The sequence below is a fragment of the Calidris pugnax genome, unplaced genomic scaffold (assembly GCF_001431845.1).
Source record: "Calidris pugnax isolate Ruff unplaced genomic scaffold, ASM143184v1 scaffold273, whole genome shotgun sequence".
NCBI lineage: Eukaryota > Metazoa > Chordata > Aves > Charadriiformes > Scolopacidae > Calidris > Calidris pugnax.
Window position 1 is genome coordinate 3,512,730 of NW_015094508.1, and position 17,312 is coordinate 3,530,041.

A 17,312-nucleotide genomic window follows, 5' to 3' on the forward strand; every position below is an offset into this window, starting at 1 on the left:
CTTGGGAGGGGCGGCCCAGCGGGAGGGGGTGCCTGCGGATGAGCCTGTGGGACCGGCAGCCTCAGGTTGCGGGCCGGGGCCGGCAGAGGGGGCAGCAGCATGCCGGGGGGGGGGGGGGGGCCCGGCGGCGGGGATGTGCCGGTGCCGGCGGCTGAGGGAGGAGGGGGCGCGGGCGACTGGCGGCGGCTGGCTGGCAGGCTCCCCGCCGTCAGGTGGCGGCTGCCCCGGCCGTGCCAGCGCCTCCCGTGGAGCCTCCCGGCCCCCCCTCCCCGCGTCAGGCCCCTCCACCGGCTCCTCGGCCTGATCCTCCGGAGCGGGCAGGAGAGGGGGGACGGGGCTGACAGCCGCGAAGCTGGGAGGCGCCAGAGCACGGAGAGGGGAAGCGAGAGGCCGAGGGCTGCGGGGAGGAGGCTTACCTTGCTGAGCACCCCGCAGAGCTCAACAGGCAGCCCGAGCTCAGTCTCGGGGTCCTCCTCGGAGCCGGAGGAATTCCAGCTCTGGTTGTCCGACATGGAGACCCTTGGAGCCGCAGCCACCGCCGAGCAGGGAAAAGCCGAAGCGGTCGCCACCCACAGCAGCCGCAGCCTCCTCCTGCCGAAGGGACGGGAGCGGCGGGCTCCACCTGAGGCGGCACCGCTCCGCGCCCGCGGCTGCCACCAGCGCCGCCCGCCTCTGTCAAAGACCGGCCGGCGCCGAGACGCGCAGGCTCGGGCTTCCCCTTCACCGCAGCTCCACGGCCCGCGGCAAGAGCCGCAACACAGAGGTGGTGGCGGCGAAGGAGAAGGAGGGGCGAGCGCGCGTCCGCCTGCCGCGCACCCCGCTCACAGCTCCGCCGCTCCGGCCGCCGCCATCTTACGCGAAGCGGGTGCGCGGTGCCACTATTTACCCGCTCCGCCCCCCGCCCGCCCTCCCTCCCAGCCCCGCTGGCCGCAGCGGCGCCTGGCGGGAGTTGTAGTCTTTCCGCTACTCCCGGCCCTGCGCAGCGGGGAGCCCGGCCACCGTTGGCTCTCGGGAAAGGTAGTGTCCGCCGCTCGCCGGCCCTGCGCGGGCTGCTGGGAGGTGTAGTCCGCCGGCGGGTGGCTGCCATCTTGGTTCCCTCGTTTCTGTGGCGTTACCGGTGTGTGTCGCTTCCGTGCCCACTGTGAGGTGGGGAACTCCGCTGCCCCCGGGCGAGGGCGGCGGCGCTGCTCGGGGCGATGTTTGCTTGCTTTCTTTCTTTCTTTCTTTATTTATTTTGTGGGGGGTGGGGGCTCTTTGGTGACGCGAAGCGTCCCGCCGGCTCCGCTGGCTTTCTAGCCTGAGAGACGTGGCCTCTTCTTCCCCGCCTCAAAGCGGCGGCACTCGGAGTGTGGGCGCCAAACCGTTCCCTTAACAAAAATGGTGGCCGCAGGAAGGGGCGGGAGGTGCTGCCGGTTCCCGGGGGGGAGGGGAGGGCGGGCTACCCCACCGCAGGTAGCGGATCCCTGCCCCGCGCAGGGCTGGCGGGCACCGGCGCCACTCGCTGGGGCCAAGAGGCCGCGGACGGGCGGCGGCTCAGCGGGGCTCGGCGCGGCCTGGCAGGTAGCCGCGGAGGGCGGCGGCGGGCGGGCTCGGTAGCCCCCTCCTTGCCGGGAGCTTTCCTTCTGCTTCACCGGCTGTGCCCGAGGGCGTGTGTGAGGAGCGGAGCGGGCAGCGGCGGTCAGCAGTCTGCCTCGGCTGCGAGGTAGCGATGTCCCGGCTTCTATTTGTCTAATGTTTTCACCCTTTAGGGAAGAGAAACGATCTTTTTTTTTCTTTTTTTTTTTTTCCCCTAAGACTTCCGTCTGAGCTGTGTGTCTTTGCCGGTATTTAGGGGTGGAGAGAGATTTGTAGGAAGGGGAGAAAAAGAAGGAAAAAAAAAAAAAAAGGCAGTTGAACGTGTCACTTCACAGTTCATGAACAGATGTAGTGGGTGAGGAAGGACATAAGACTTGTGCTGACTCATCTCCCTTCTCGTGATTCCTTGTGAAAAAAACCAAAAAGTGTGTTAAATAGCGTTAGTTGAGGAAACTTCAGTTTCGGAACAGGCACTTCTGGTTATATCGCAAGAGCAATGCTGTACAATTATATTTTGTCTGACTTCCTACTTAGGAAAAATCGTTGTGTAATTTTTCCATGTTATGTTGCTTGAAAGTTTCCATTGAGGGTGGGTTGTTGTTGTTTTTTTTAAAGAGATTTTAACATGGACATAGTTTTTTATATGCATTCTCTATATACGCAACAGCTAAAAGTTAAATAATATTAGTACCAGCTGAAAGACTCTGGTATAAATATATTTACAATGAATGCAGCTCTGAGAGTGACTGGTAAAGCAGCACCATTGTCCTAAAGAATTAGAAATAAAGAGCAGTCACAGACATCTTAATATTTGTGTAATCACTGGAATGCACAGAAAAAATTTTATATGAGTGTACTGTGGGTGCTATTTTAGACAATTCTGTAATATATGAAACATTGTTGAGAAACTGTTCTTTGATTCACCAGCTGTTTGGAAAGAAACCAAGCAAGATATTTTTTTCTTAGAGCCTGTTGCAACGTACTGCATCTGTTAAGCAAGCAGAGTGGCTGAATTTTGTATATATTGACTTGTATGAGAATAATTTATAATTCTACATTGCAGCACATTGATTAAGTGATATCACCTGTAAAGTCAGCCATGTTTTCCCCATTAAACTCTGAATGAACTTCTTTCTCTATCCTGATCTAGAGCAGGAAATGAAGAGACATGTCTGAGCAAATCCTTTTCGCAGTGATGTGCACTATCTAGCTATGCACTAGGCTTTCAGTCTAGGACTACTCACTTAGTTCCAGAAGTAACTTTTTTTTATAATTTTTTTTTCCTCTCCAGACTATAGACTGACTCAAACAGGTGTTAAAAAATAAAAATGCTATGGGTAGATAGTCTTTCAGGTTGTTTAACAAACATATTTGTCCTAATTAGAATATTTGTTAAATTGTTAATTCTAGCTAATATTTTATAACCAAACCATAAATTAATAAATACTGTGTGCTAAAACGTTTGTCTTTTCAACTTTTCATATAATGCTTTGTCTGTGCTCATAGGTTTTTTTACATCTGCCACATCCTCCTTATTTTTGCATAGCATCACCAGCTTATGGTCTTCCAAAAGGTGTACTGGGACTATGAGTACCTGATGTAAATTAACTCTTCTTTCTAATGTTCTGACCATCTTTTCATATGTAACTTGCTGTCTATTACTCTTAATGAGAACGGGTCATGTCTACATTAGCAAGAATACAGTGCAGTGCAAGTAGATTTGTAAAGGAATGATTTGGTGCAGAGGACCTTAAATTCATCTTATACATGCTTTAAGAGGTGTGTCTTTGGACTTGCACTAGTCTGGTCCCATGGAGGGCACCTCCATTAGCAATTATAATGCATCAGGTGTGCTCTGAAAGCACGGTCTTCTAGTTTAGTTTAGTTTGAGAAGAATCTGGTTTGCCTGCTATAAAACCAATCTGGGGTGCAAACCAAAGTCTGGGAAATGGAGATCATCAAACTGATATGCTGATATAGACCACTCAATCCTCTCTACCTACTTCTATGCCTTTTCCACTGGACCTTTATTTTGGGCTTCATTGCTGGGTTTGTTCTTTTCATCACAAGCCCCAGTCATTATTTAACCTTGTACCGTTCTAATGTCTTGAAGATCACAAGAAGTTTACAAAGTACTGTTTTAACTGGAAATAGTTGTCACCTTTGTTAGAATGGTGGGACAGATACTTCTTTACTGCTTATATACTAGTTCGTTCTTTACTGCTTATATACTAGTTGCAATACAGAAATGGTTTATTGAGTTTTGCTTCTAAAGATGTCACTAATAAGCATCGTAAAATGGGTAACTTTATAAATACTGAATATTTCTCTTCTCCCTTTTTATATCTCCTATTTCCACTGTTGTACCTTCTGTTTTAGCATGTTGGTTGTATGTTATTAAAATACATTCACCACTAGTGTATAAACATTTTCATGTATGTTCATGCTCATGGTTATGTTTGCTCTTAAATTTAAGACTATTTTTCTTAAGAGGATTCTTGAAGGAGCTTTGTTTATGCCACAGCATATTGCCTACTAGTATAGGCTTTGAGATATAAATGATTCAGGCTTTTTTTCTAAAACAATTGTGGTCTCGGTGAATCACTGTATTAGGCTTTTTCTTCTAAGTAAAACAAATAGAAAATTACTGCTACTTATGAATGTATTGGCAGTAAACACATATCTGTAGAAATGAGGTTGCAGATAACTACACCATTCTGGTGTAATTTTTACTGATGAATGTTTTTAATAGTAGTTCAGTTTTTTCATTATTTTCTTATGGATTAAACTGCTTAAACATTTGTTTTCAGTAATCTAGAAGTACTAGGTTAGAGTCTTGAGATAAATCTTCCCATTTAAAAGGTTTTGTAAAATTCTGAATAGAGACAGAAGAAGATACCACAGTTCTTTGCCCTTTAATAAACTGATGTTTTAAAGACATGAGCTTTTTTAGACAGAGAAGTTGAAAGCAGGTTTTACAACAGAATTGTACTGCATCTTGCCTGCAGAAAATTAATAGGGAATTCCACTTGTTTCACTGCCATCACTCTTCATATAAGCAAAGAATTATTCAAACAGTTTGATGAATGGCATAAAATACATCTTTTGACATTTAATTTTGAGCATTGTCAGAAGCAGTCTCTGTTACCTGTTTACTTTGCAGTGTGAATTATTTACTTTTTAAAAGGATTGAATAGTCTGTAATTTATTATGTCTTAAAGACAGTGAGTTCATGAAAGACATAATTCTAGGGCTTTGGTTTTTTGAAGGCTAATTCTAGGTGCTTGTATGTGATCTATATTTTGTAAAATGCTGAGTCAGCTGCTTCTTGAAAAATAGTCCTATTCAGCTGTGTCAGCTTGGGCACTTGGAGTTTTCTGTGAACCCTGGCCTGGTTTTTTGTTCAGTATTAATTTATCATGTACTTTGGTTTATTACACTTGTAAAAACACATCTTTCTTAAAAGGTTCTGTTTTCTAAGGAATTTGATTTTATTATGTATTGAGAGAGAGAGAATAGTGAAATAGTAGCAGTTTTGAATGCACTAGTAAGGAACCTAGGTGGTTAACACTGTGTGTATTAAATGCTAATAACACAGTTGTGTAGTTCTTTCTGTCAGTTCTTTTCTTGTAAATCACTACAGGATTAAAACTGACAGGAGTCTTCTTCTTGGAGCTATTCGGAAACCAGGGCTCTAGTAAATAGCAAACCCCCTGTGGCTGGAAAGAATTGAGCGGATAGTTCAGAAGGACAGTCTGATGTGCTTGCTTGCACATGTCTTTGTTTGTTGGGGGTTTATCCTGCTGAGAAGGAGCCTTTAGAAGCTGATACTTAAATCATTATGGAAGGAACATGTTTTTACAAGGAAACAAGAGTTAAAGAGTTTGCTAAATTTGATCTCATCAGCCAGAATGTTTCCTTGCCAAGTCAGTACTCGGAAAAGACAGGTGCACTTCTTGTTGGAAAGTATGTTGTGTAATGTTACTGTTTGAGGATAAAATCCTTAGTCAAGTATTGGGTAAAGGAAGTAGTATGAAATAAAATGCACTACTGGAGTTTGTAGTGTAACCTTTTAAATATCAGAAATATTGAAAATATTTTGGCGAGGCTGAATTTTCCTAGTTTGTTGAATGTATGTTTGTTCTTGTCTTAGAAATTCAAGAAGTAAAGCAATGCGTTTGTGGGAAACCCTTTGTTGAAAGGGCCTGACAATTGGTACGTGAGTTTCTATACCAAGGTGGGTTAGGTGGGTTCTTTAACAATGGAGATTCAGTTACACAAACAGCCTCGGTGAAGATACTTCTGTGCAGGGAGCGGAATAAGAAGTGTAGCTACATGTCCACCGGTTCAATCTTAATTAGCAATTGGAGTAAAACCAAAGTGGTGTCCTTTAAAAATGTTGCTTTAGATGAGTTCTGGTCCTACTGGGAAGGTCTCATATAGTCTCTTTTATTTATTACTTATAGTATTGTCCCAGTCTTTGTTTCAAGCTGGCCTGTGATGTGGTTTCCAGTTGTAATAATTTGCAGTGCAAGGGAGACATTTGAAAGATTGGGACTGAAGGTAATTCTTGAATCAGTCTGCTTGGCTTGTTTGTTCTGCATTCACTTTTCAATTCTTTATTCTTCAAGTACTCTTCAATGCTTGGCAAAAAGTAATGAAGTGGATAGAGAAAATATTTCATGCTTGCTTGCGTAGTCTTTGCTATAAGTGATTTTTGTTTCTGCCAAAGAGAACCCCCATTCACTAACGGTGGAGTTTAACAGCTTTCCACATCTCTTGTCAAAACATTTTTCACTAATTTTTTTTTGTTTGGTTGGTTTGGTTTAGTTTTTCAGGTTTTTCTGTTTAGAAATTTGCAGTTTTAAAAAAAAGGATTTGCTCTCCTATCTTTTGATTCAGTATGTATATAACTTTCTATGTGACTTCTTTGGAGTATATTTTGTACTTTACATTTTTGTGAAAACTTTCAGTTTATATATAGGTGAACACGAGTTTTCCTGTCTGAGAATAGTAGCTGTCTGTCTAGAATGGTAGCTGCTCATTAGTTTATGCTGTTTGGTAGAGGAAGCTGCTTACAACACTTAGCTTAATTCCATCTCAGTACAAAAGACAGGGACTGTAAAGAATGGTTATTAGTGACTTTTTTGTGGTATTCTCATTTGGGGAACACACTTATCGAGCTTGCTTGTTTTTGTTCATGTTCCTCGTCCTGGCTTATAAGGTTTTTTGTTGGCTTAAGTGTGTATTATGTGAGGTGGTGGCCCAGCAAAGTTTTATGACAAGTGTATTTTTTGAAGTAACTGAAATTGCCTCTTTCAGAGTCTTAAGCTACTAAACCCCCTTTTACTGAAGATGTATTAAAACTGGGTATTTCATATTTGACTTCTGATGATCTTACAAACATTTATGAAGTGTTCTAGGAGTTTCATATTATTCATAACCATCTTCTACATGGATGCAATTATTTTAATAATTGTTTACGGAAGAAATTTTTCCATCCCACACTTGCACTGAGTGCTCCAAACTTTAGTAGCATATGATAGTGGGTCATTTGTAAAGTTTGCATAAGAAAAATAAAAGACCAGGGATCATGTGTATATACATTGATATTTGAAAGGAAGTTTTTTCTGTCTTTTTCTTCTCTGGTGTTTTTGGTATAATATTAACTTTGAGGCGTTTATCTTTTGAACGTAGAGTGATCCATACTACACCACGTTTCATTTTAGCCAGAAGCCTGAGAAATGATCTTTTGTGGTCAAAAACTGGATGAAGTCAGTCCTATCTTTGTTAATTGTCTATTGTGCTTTCAGTGCTTTTATAGAACTCCTATTAACATCTTGGTCTTGTCATTGAAATTAAGGATAATACTGATATTCTTCTGATGCAGCCTGTGTAATGACAGGATTCCTGAAGCTATCATCCATTCTCTACATTTGTTCATTAAGTTAGCTGTTACCGTTTTGTTTGGTTCTTGCTGAAGGAAGAATAGAAGGGTTTAAATAAAGGAATCCCTAAAAACATTTTAATCAAGGGAAAAAAGGAAGGTTTTTTTTGGCTCATAATACAATAAATGAGGTGTCAGATTTTGATGAAATGTTATTGGAGGCATTTATGAGTTTTACAGAAATCAAAGAAATTAATTTAGTTCCTTGTCTTAGCCATCCTCAAAATAAAAATTAAAAAACATACAGAAAAGACTTTAATAATTGTGTTGCTATCTGCAACATCGGTATTTTTTTACACACTGTGGAGACTTAGGGGGGCGATTGGGTGGTAAAAAGGTGGTCCTTTACATCTGTAACACGATTCCCACCATTTAGCTTTTGAGCTCTGGGGGAAGTAGGTAGTTGTATACTTCTTTGTTAGTAGTTGGTTAGTAACTTCTTTGCATCTGGCTATTGGCTTGGGCCTCTGTAGTAGCAAAGATGTCAGAATTTGATTTCCTTTATGAAGACTAGTACACAATTTTACATGCATCAAATAATAATTCACTATGTATAATATAAATAAATTATTATTACTATAAATTATATATATTATTTGATATAATATATATTATATTTTATAAATTTTATATATAAATACTATTATAAACAAAAATAAATTATTTTTCAAGCTTTTCCATACTGGTGTCATTTTCTAGTCCTAATATTTCTTTGCAAAAAGTTGTTAACACTATTTATAAAAGGCAAACTGTTAACATACTTTGCAAGTGTTAATAACCTGCATAATAACACTGTGTCCACTGAACTGAATATTCTTATACATATTTTTTACCTTTCTATGTATTATTTTATTACATGAAAATAATAATATGAAAGCATCTAAGTTTTCACACAACATGCAAGGTTTCAGTTCCCACAGTTGGAGGATTTTTGCTGAAGACAGGCTGGAGGAGTGACACAGGATCAAATGCAAACCATTTCCTTCAGGCTAGTTCAGTCAACCATCCAAAAATGTCCTAATTTTGAATAAAAGTAGAGGCACTTGAAATTAAATTGTTGCTCTGATTTTACTGCAGTTTCAGTGTCTTGATGTTTTCGTATAATATATAACTCTGTCTGATTGGTTCAGTTGAGTTTCTTTGCCTGCTTGTAGACGGGTTTGATTGGGGTTTTATTGGTCATCTTTTTCCACTTGTAAGCTTCCTAGGTTACTAATGAAGCTTCCTAAACAGTAATGCTATTGTGTGGTTCCTCTCCACTTTTTCATTTTGCGATAATGTTGGTATCCTTTACTGAAGTCTTCCTCATGACCTTTAAAAGTTCTTCAAGTAGTAATTGGAAAGGTACCTCCTCCACTTATAGATGATTCTCCTGCTCCGTTCCCCCCGTTCCAAAATCACAGGAATAATGGGGTAGTATTTAATTGTAGACTGCCTTCACAGACTTCTCTGATTTCACACCCTACTTACTCAGTAAGATGCTGAGAGAAATTTAGCATGTTTTGTTAGAGGAAACGGCTCAGTCTTGCAGCAGCTCCTTGAGGTGACAGCATGCCAAAAATATGTCACTCTGCCTAGAGTGTTTGAGTTAGTGTTTCATTAGACTCTAAACCTTTTTTCTAAGTTGTTTTAGCAAAAATTTTGTAAGATTGTGTCACCGCAAGCTAAATGTTTTCTCTAGGCAATTTTCCATTAAAACAGTTACTACTTGTCCTTACCGCTTTCTACACTGACATGTTGTTTTGCATAGTGTTTCAAACTGTACTTCTCCTGCATTTCTTTTAAATATTTCCATTTTGTCTGTGGCAGATGATCCACAGGGCTATATCTGTTGCGTTATTGTAGCTTTTTGTGATTCATTTCAGTATGCTAAATATTTTACATATTTTTTTCTCAAGCCTGTTGATCTGAAACCAAGATAGTCTTCAGGTTCTGTTCATGTTAGGCAGCTGAAAATCGTGTCAGTTGTTATTCATGTTTTGCCTTCTGTATACCTTTAAGCTGTGGTGGAGAAGTAATGTCACGTCCTCAAATTAATTTTGTCTTCTTAATTCCAGCCAAGGTATTTGATATTTATACTCTTTATCAGCTGGTACTAGCAATCTATTTTGTTCCACACAAAAAGCTGAAAAGATAGAACACATCAGGAGACCACCATTTATGAGACTTGGTGTCATCATGGTAATTTGTTTCTCACTGGATATATAACAGTGTGGTAGAGAAGGCTTTTGCCTTACATCAATTAATGCTTAAAGCCTCTGCTATAAAAATGAGCCTTTAAGAGTGATCTAAATGAGGAGGGGAAAAGATTTGTCTATGCTGGGGATAAAGACACTTTCAAAAATATGGAACGGCAAAAAAATACTGCAACAACTAGAATAGGAAATGCAAGCAATCTGTGTTCATTCCAGCTGCTTGGAAGGAAAGAGTGATAAAAGAAGCAGGGGGAATAGTGGAGCGTCATTTACCTTGAGGAAAGTATTTACTGGGAATTGTGCCCGTTACTTACCAGAGATAGCCAGTAACAATGGAATTATTGTGGAGCTAATTGATATGGGAGTGCTTATAAGCTTGAGATGACACCTGGAATGTTGTGTTGGATGGAGTGCTTTTTCCTTTGAAGTCCAGCAAACCTGTTCTGGTAAATGTGTATGTTAACTGTAAGAGATTGTCCCTTGTAAGTGAAAAATTTATGAAAATGTTTGACACTGTGGTCTTTTATTTGATAGATACATAACAGCTATGAAGCCACTCCCATTCCTAGTTGCCATTATAGTAGCTGAAGTACTAGTAAAGGGTCAAGAGAAGAGGTCTGGTCTCTACGTCACCTTCTGTTCTTTGAAATACAGGATGGAGATAAGTACAGTGTTACTTACCTGATCTTGCATCTTTGGAAGACATCATAAATAATAATTTAGATTAATAGAATATGATTAAAATTGGGATATTTTTGCCAGAACTTTTTTTTTTTTAAGGTGGCTTTCTTTAATATCTGACTTAGTTGGCTAGTATGCTTCAGGAGAAGAACTTCAGGAGAATATGAGCATTGCCACAATTATTTTAAGAAGTCACCCATATGGTTCTTTAATAGGAAAAATTAATCTCTAAATGCAAAAATGCATAATGACCTTCTTCAGTTTGGTTGCTAATGAGGCTCACTTAAGTTCTGGGGCGGGAAAGCGGCATTTAAGGAAAAAATGTTACACTTCCAGATTTGTGTAATTTGTGGTTGTTTAATAGAGCTGCTGTATGTGCCTGAAAGGGTGTGGGTCCTCCAAACAGGAAGGGCTCCTGACACAGTGAGCAGCTTGAAGGGGAAGTTTAGGAGTGAATGTGCTTCCTACACACAGAGTAAGGCTGAAGTCATTTATGAATCAGCAACTTAAGGCAGGAAGAAAATCTTTCTGTATGATTTTCCAGTAATAAGTACATATTAAGCAATTTATACTGGTATCATACTTGGATTCGGCTTGTTTTAATCTGACAAAATTGAGACTACAGGTTCATGCTACAGAGGGTAAAATTTGCTTTCTTTAGTTTTTAAGAGTGATTTAATAACTAGACTATTCACCATAAAATTAGAGCCTATCAAACAATTCAGCTATTTACTTTCATAAGCAACAAGGGAAAGTGTCAGAAGTTCATGTATCAGAAGTACCTGCATGTATAGGAAGTTACTGATGGCAGTAATTGAGTAGTAAAGGCTTGGTAAGTTCTGTTAGTTGAATACTGATACCATGGCCCTACAAATTAATGGAAAAAAAGAATGCGTGAATTTTACCCTGAATTAAACAATAGGGTTTTATTCAAAACTTTTAATGGAAGCCATTTGTTTCTAAAAGATGAGCTTTAACAGCAAGTTTTGAATTTGAGCTGGAAATTACTGGGAAAGAGTCTATGGCTTGTCATAAGCAGGAATGAGGACTAAATGAAAAGTGGTCTGCAATTTTAAAAATCATGTATTTGCTTCTCGTTTAATGTAATAAACCAGTGAGCAGTATTTTGATTTTAAGGCAGTATTGTTTGATATGACAGGATAACATAGAGGCATAAATCTCATTTACATGTGTAAGTTACTAGCTTTTATCTGACATTCATGGTGCTCAATTATTTCTGTAGTGGAGCTTTTAAAAGAGTATGTTTTTAAGTTAATAAAAAAGTAAAGTTTTACTGTCTCCAAACACTGAGAGTTACAGGTGGCTTTATGTGGTGTGTGGCAGCTACTTTAAAGGCATATAAGTCTTCATATTTGTGATAAGTATGTTGTTTTCTGGCTAAGTATAAAATACTTGTTCAATAAATACAGCAAATGAATTCTATAATTTTTTATATTGTTCAGCTAAAACTGAGAAACAAATTCATGATCTCAATTTTTTTTTCAGGTATTAAGTCTTAAAAGAGGTACTTGTTTTCAAGAAGTACTATGGATGACATGAAAAAAGTTGGCAACAGCTCTTGCAATGATGGACTTCTCCTTAGAATGGGCCTCAATGATAACAAAGCTGGAATGCAAGGTTTGGATAAAGAGAAAATCAATAAAATCATCATGGAAGCTACCAAGGTTGGTTTGATTACTCTTTTTCTGGTGTTTTATATGTTGTCCAGTGTCATTGGGGTGTATTAAAAAGAGCATGGCCAGCAGATCGAGGGAGGTCATTCTCCCTCTCTATTCTGCCCTGGTGAGACCACATCTGGAGTCCTGTGTCCAGTTCTGGGCCCCCCAGTTCAAGAAGGACAGGAAACTGCTGCAGAGAGTACAGCAAAGGGCTACAAAGATGATTAGGGGCCTGGAGCATCTCCCTTATGAGGAAAGGCTGGAGGGAGTCTGGTGGAAGGCTATGAAGATGATCAAGGGACTGGAGCTCCTCTCTTATGAGGAAATGCTGAGAGATCTGGGTCTCTTTAGCCTGGAGAAGACTGAGAGGGGATCTTATCAATGCTTATAAATATCTAACGGGGGAGTGTCAAGAGGATGGAGCCAGACTTTTCTCAGTGGTGCCTGGTGACAGGACAAGGGGCAATGGACACAAACTGGAACACAGAAAAATCTGTCTGAACATGGAGAATTTGAGAGTGACAGAGCACTGGAACAGGCTGCGCAGAGAGGTTGTGGAGTCTCCTTCTCTGGAGATATTCAAAACCAGACTGGATGGGTTCCTGTCCAGCCTGCTCTAGGTGACCCTGCTTTGGCTTGGGGGTTGGACTAGATGATCTCCAAAGGTCCATTCCAACCCCTACCATTCTGTGTTAAGGCCCTCTTCCTCCCTCCCCCCAAAGTTTTATCTCTCACATGTAAATGGAGGGCATCTTCTAAGACAAATGCATGTGTGGGGAGGAAGGGGAGGGACTGTAGCTTAGGGTGCCGTAGGGTAGTGTTGGATTCACCCACAAGGACACAGAGGAATACTACTGAGGACATCCCTAGGTTTACTTTATGCCTGAAGCAATACATATACATCACAGCGTGGTCCAGAGGTAATTGTGAAGGTTTTGGCTTCCTTAGACCTTTTGTGTTCTGCTTTCCCATTCATTTGCCCACCCCATCATTAATCAGCCAAGCAGATCTACTTGTATTGGTCACCTCTATTGGTGATGTAATCAGGTTTTTCTAAGACTTTCAGTAGAATTTCTTTGTGCTTAGTCCTTGTCATCTTGACTGTCTCCTCAGTATTCAAGAGAGCTGCCAGTAGTGTGCAACTGTATACCGAAGATCCACAAAGGACCACACCAATCTACAAAGTATCGAAATATTAATCCTTTTATATGTTATTGAAGAGTCTTCACATAGAAGTTATTTGAGCAACTCTGGGTTTTCTTACTTTTCCTTGCACAACTGTGTATTTCATTTGGTTTCGCTATGGCCCTCTGTGCTTGATAATTTTGCTCATGAATTCTGTGTTGACTACTATTGCTCTGTGGTAAACTGCAGGGAAAGCAGAAAACATACTACAAACAGCTCTTATTTGGCAAACGTTTTTTTGCTTGCGCTTTCACTTTGATGATACTTTATCTGTTGTCAAGCCCCCTATCAATTAGATGTTTCTTCCACTTTCTCTGTTCACTCTCTCTTGAAAATTTAGTGCTTTGTCAGACATATCCCTAATAACGATATTTGGATAACTTTTTTTTGTCAGAACAGTTATAGTTTCAGTTTCTGGTATGAAATAGAATGAACCGTAAAACAGGCTTTCAAAGCTGATATACAGGCATCTATGTATTAGAATATATTTCTGTCAAAAAAAGTTAGAGTATAAATACCAGATACAGCTCAAGAAATTTGAAAAGGTGTACTGATTCTTTTTCTTAAGCTTTTCGTTAGTCTTCAAAATTATACCTAGAAACACTACCCACAATTGTATTACAACAAGATTTTTATAGCATTTCAGCTGTTAAAAACTGCAAGAGACATAAAAAAATCCACAGCTTAATAACAATCTTAAGTACTGTGTTGCTTCCTACACTAACATTTTGGTACTTACTACTTTCAATGAGTCTCAACAAGTTGTGTTTGATTGCAGAGGGGAGAAAAGATGAAATGTGTGTCTGGTATTGAAAGAAAACTCACCCTAATTTCTTCTGATCAGAGATTTCTTCTAAGCAATGAAACATGACATGTTACAGTCTTGCTGTTTATCCTCTTTATCATTATTATAAGAGTGAATATTTTTGCTTGTTGTATAAATGCCTGATTCTTATTTCACTATGGCTGAATTCTTGGTCTCAGCAACAGTTTGGTAGTCATAGGCTTTGAGTTAGAAATTTGTCCACTTTAGCAGATCTTACCAGGTGGTTCAACAAAAGACTCTTCCTTCAAATGTTATTTCTCTTGTAAAATAAGCACATGTTGCAAGAAAGATATTTTATTTCCTGTGTTTGAATTTTCCCCTTTTCTATTTCATTGTATGCCTTCTTTTCTTTGTTATGAGTCATGAAGGGAAGTCACATTATATGTTCTCTACGTGACTGTTGTCATTTTATGTTTTTAGTACATCTCCTTTTATTCATTCCTTTTCCTGAACGAGCAATTACATACTTGAGAGCAAGAGGGGTTTTTATACCCATTTGCTTTTCATCATCCTCTTGCAAATAGCTTCTAATCCTGCAATGTACTTCAACATTTAATGGTCAATGAAATACTCAACATTATAAGTGGATTTGACTTATACAATGTCATTATTTCTGTGTAGTAAATGAAAAAATGGAAAAATACTTAAATATTTTTTTACAGTATTATACTCCTTGTCTTGGAGGTATTACAAAGAGTATTTTGACTTTTACATACTTTTTTTTTTGTTATTTTTTTATTGTGAAGTGTTAGAATGAATAAACACAGCAAGTTCTCCAAATAGCTCCTTATACTTCTCTGAGCATAGGGGATCTGAGAAGGAGAAATACCTTTGTGTCATTTGAGGAGAGAGATGTAAAGCACCAGTTATCTCTTTTGAGTATCATTTCTCTGAAAATCCAAAGTATGTATTAGAAACTGCTATTGTGCTTTCTATATTTAAAGATCAAATGTGGTTGTTTATAGGAAAAACCAAATATAAACCTTAGTGTTTTTGCAATTTTTCTTCCAGGGTTCTAGATTTTACGAAAATGAACTTAAAAAAGATCAACAAGTTAACCAACGAATTGAAAAAATGATGCGGCTAAAAGAGAAAATTACAACACAACAGCTCTTGAAAGCACAGCAGCAGGTACTAATCTTGTAAAGACTTTTTGGAGTAAATGGTGTGTTCACAATGTTAACTACCATTTTGATGTTTGTCATGCAGGTAAAAGTGCACAATGTTTTGATCATGTAATCTTAATAAAAATTGCTAGAAGAATAGAGTGTAAAATCACTCTGAAATGTTCTCTAAATGAATAAAATGAAGGACAGTGCTTCCTGTTCTTTTAAGTCTGATCAATTTAAAGGGATATAATTATGGTTTATATAAAAGTTACGTTAAATGCCTTGTTAATAAGTATTGATTTTCTTTCTGTTTCTATAATATATGTATATTTGAGTTCAGTAGCCTGCAATGGCATGAGGGGAGGGTCACAGTTGCCAATTCTTTTGGATATAATTCATTCCTTATTTATGATAATAAAAAAATCATCATGGCAAGCAGTTACAAGAAATACAGGTGTCCCGAACTAGAGAGATGAAGAGGCTATTTCTCTTCGCAAATGCTAATGATAGATAATCGCATCCGAAGTATTACAGTGTATGAAGGGCTGTTAAAAGAAAACAACAGCACCAAGGTTGCACACTAAACATTCTTAGGTGCAAATGAATTAAAATTGCTTCTAGAAGATAAATTCCTTTCCTTTTTCCTTTGTCCTGTGATTCAGTCTTTAATTACATGATTACTCACTATTTTTCCCTAACAGGATTCCTGCTTCATTCAGTGCATAGTGCAAACAGTGTTCACTGAGTGGGCAATTATTCAATATTTACTGTTGTCCTCATTGTTCAATGGGTGGCCCTGGGCTCTATTTGTTGTGCACTAGTCTAAGCCAGCTTTGAATGCAGAATTACTGACTTCCTCATAGGCTTTTTCATGTTGTACACCACATAGTGTGAATTCCTTAAATTATTCTTCCAATACTGTGGCAAAGTAGAGCAATATTTTTTTTTTGTAGATGAGGAGGTGAAGCACACGAAGAATAAACACATCCATTAATTTTGAATGCTATTGTGAGGATTATAGGTACCAAGCTTCTGTGTACAATCATTTTATGTTCATTGCAGATCTGCAAACCCCTTCTGTAAATTAGATGCCGTTGTCTCAAACTTGTGCCTAGAAAAGCTTGTATTTACTGGGTACTTCTGAAAAGTCTGTTATAAACCTATATGCCTCAACTGTTTTCAGTTTGATCTTTAACATGGATCAGTTATGTCTCTCAGGTTTGGGGTATTTTTTAGTTTTATGGGGTAGCTTTTAAGTAATTTAATTACGAAAAAATACTTCCATTTCCATCCTTCCTTCACCTCAGAACTTTTCACTTTACAGAGAACAGTCTTTCTTATGAAATTAATTACATGAGTGACATGGATCAGGTAAAATTAGTAAATGGCTATGTAGTTAAAGAATATATAGTGCATATACTGAAATCTAAAAATTTTAATTGCTTTGGCTACCCTCGTGCTATGTTTTTCTGAACTTGAGCCTTTGATTTTGCAACATAATGTTATTTTCTTTTGATGTTTTCTTTGAAAATTGCTCTCTATAAAAAAGGAGAGAAATTCCTTAATCTGGGTCTTACTGGGCCCTGACTTTCAAACCCCATGTTTGAAATCTTCATGCCACTTGCTCAAATAGCAGTCGTTTTTATTTCCAGTGCAGTAAGTGATAAGTCAGCTTCCATGAGAACTGTCATTAGAGAGGGATAACACACACACTTTTTTACTGGCTACTTTTAGATTTTTGCTGCGATAAAAACATCTCAAAATCTTGGATTTTGATTCCATATGCAGATAAGCTCTAGTCCATGATTGTCGTTGCCCTCATTTCTTCATCACAGGTTCTGAACCTTTTGCTTTCTCCTCTTCTTTCTTTTAATTTATCCTATCCTGAATTTTCTTATTCTTGTCCCACATCCCCAGATTACTATCAGCCCTCTTTCAAAAGCGGTCCTCGCCTATGCCCCCAAGTGCCCATTGAAGTCTCCAGTCTCTTGGCACAGCCAGTCTTTGTCTGTGTCTGATATCATAAATACCTCCCCTTTTTCCTGTCACCCTCCAGCTACTCTTCCCCAGGCCATTATCTCTGCCTTTAACTTTGCAAGTCTTGTTTGTCCTATT

The 17,312-nt window shown here is 39.3% G+C and overlaps 2 protein-coding genes across 3 annotated transcripts in view; one reads left to right on the forward strand and one right to left on the reverse strand.

Moving 5' to 3' along the window:
• COL4A3BP (collagen, type IV, alpha 3 (Goodpasture antigen) binding protein) overlaps window positions 1-845 on the reverse strand; it is a 79,214-nt gene extending 78,369 nt beyond the window's left edge. For both annotated transcript variants that reach the window (XM_014964999.1, XM_014964998.1), the window contains exon 1: window positions 417-845. In XM_014964999.1, the coding sequence (XP_014820485.1) occupies window positions 417-512 (96 nt within the window). In that variant the 5' untranslated portion in view covers window positions 513-845. The remainder of the gene's footprint in view (window positions 1-416) is intronic.
• Window positions 846-1,015: 170 nt separating this feature from the next.
• Window positions 1,016-17,312, forward strand: part of POLK (polymerase (DNA directed) kappa) — a 44,036-nt gene continuing 27,739 nt past the window's right edge. The window contains exons 1-3 of the mRNA XM_014965059.1: window positions 1,016-1,146; window positions 11,905-12,083; window positions 15,100-15,219. Of these exons, the coding sequence (XP_014820545.1) occupies window positions 11,946-12,083; window positions 15,100-15,219 (258 nt within the window). The 5' untranslated portion in view covers window positions 1,016-1,146; window positions 11,905-11,945. The remainder of the gene's footprint in view (window positions 1,147-11,904; window positions 12,084-15,099; window positions 15,220-17,312) is intronic.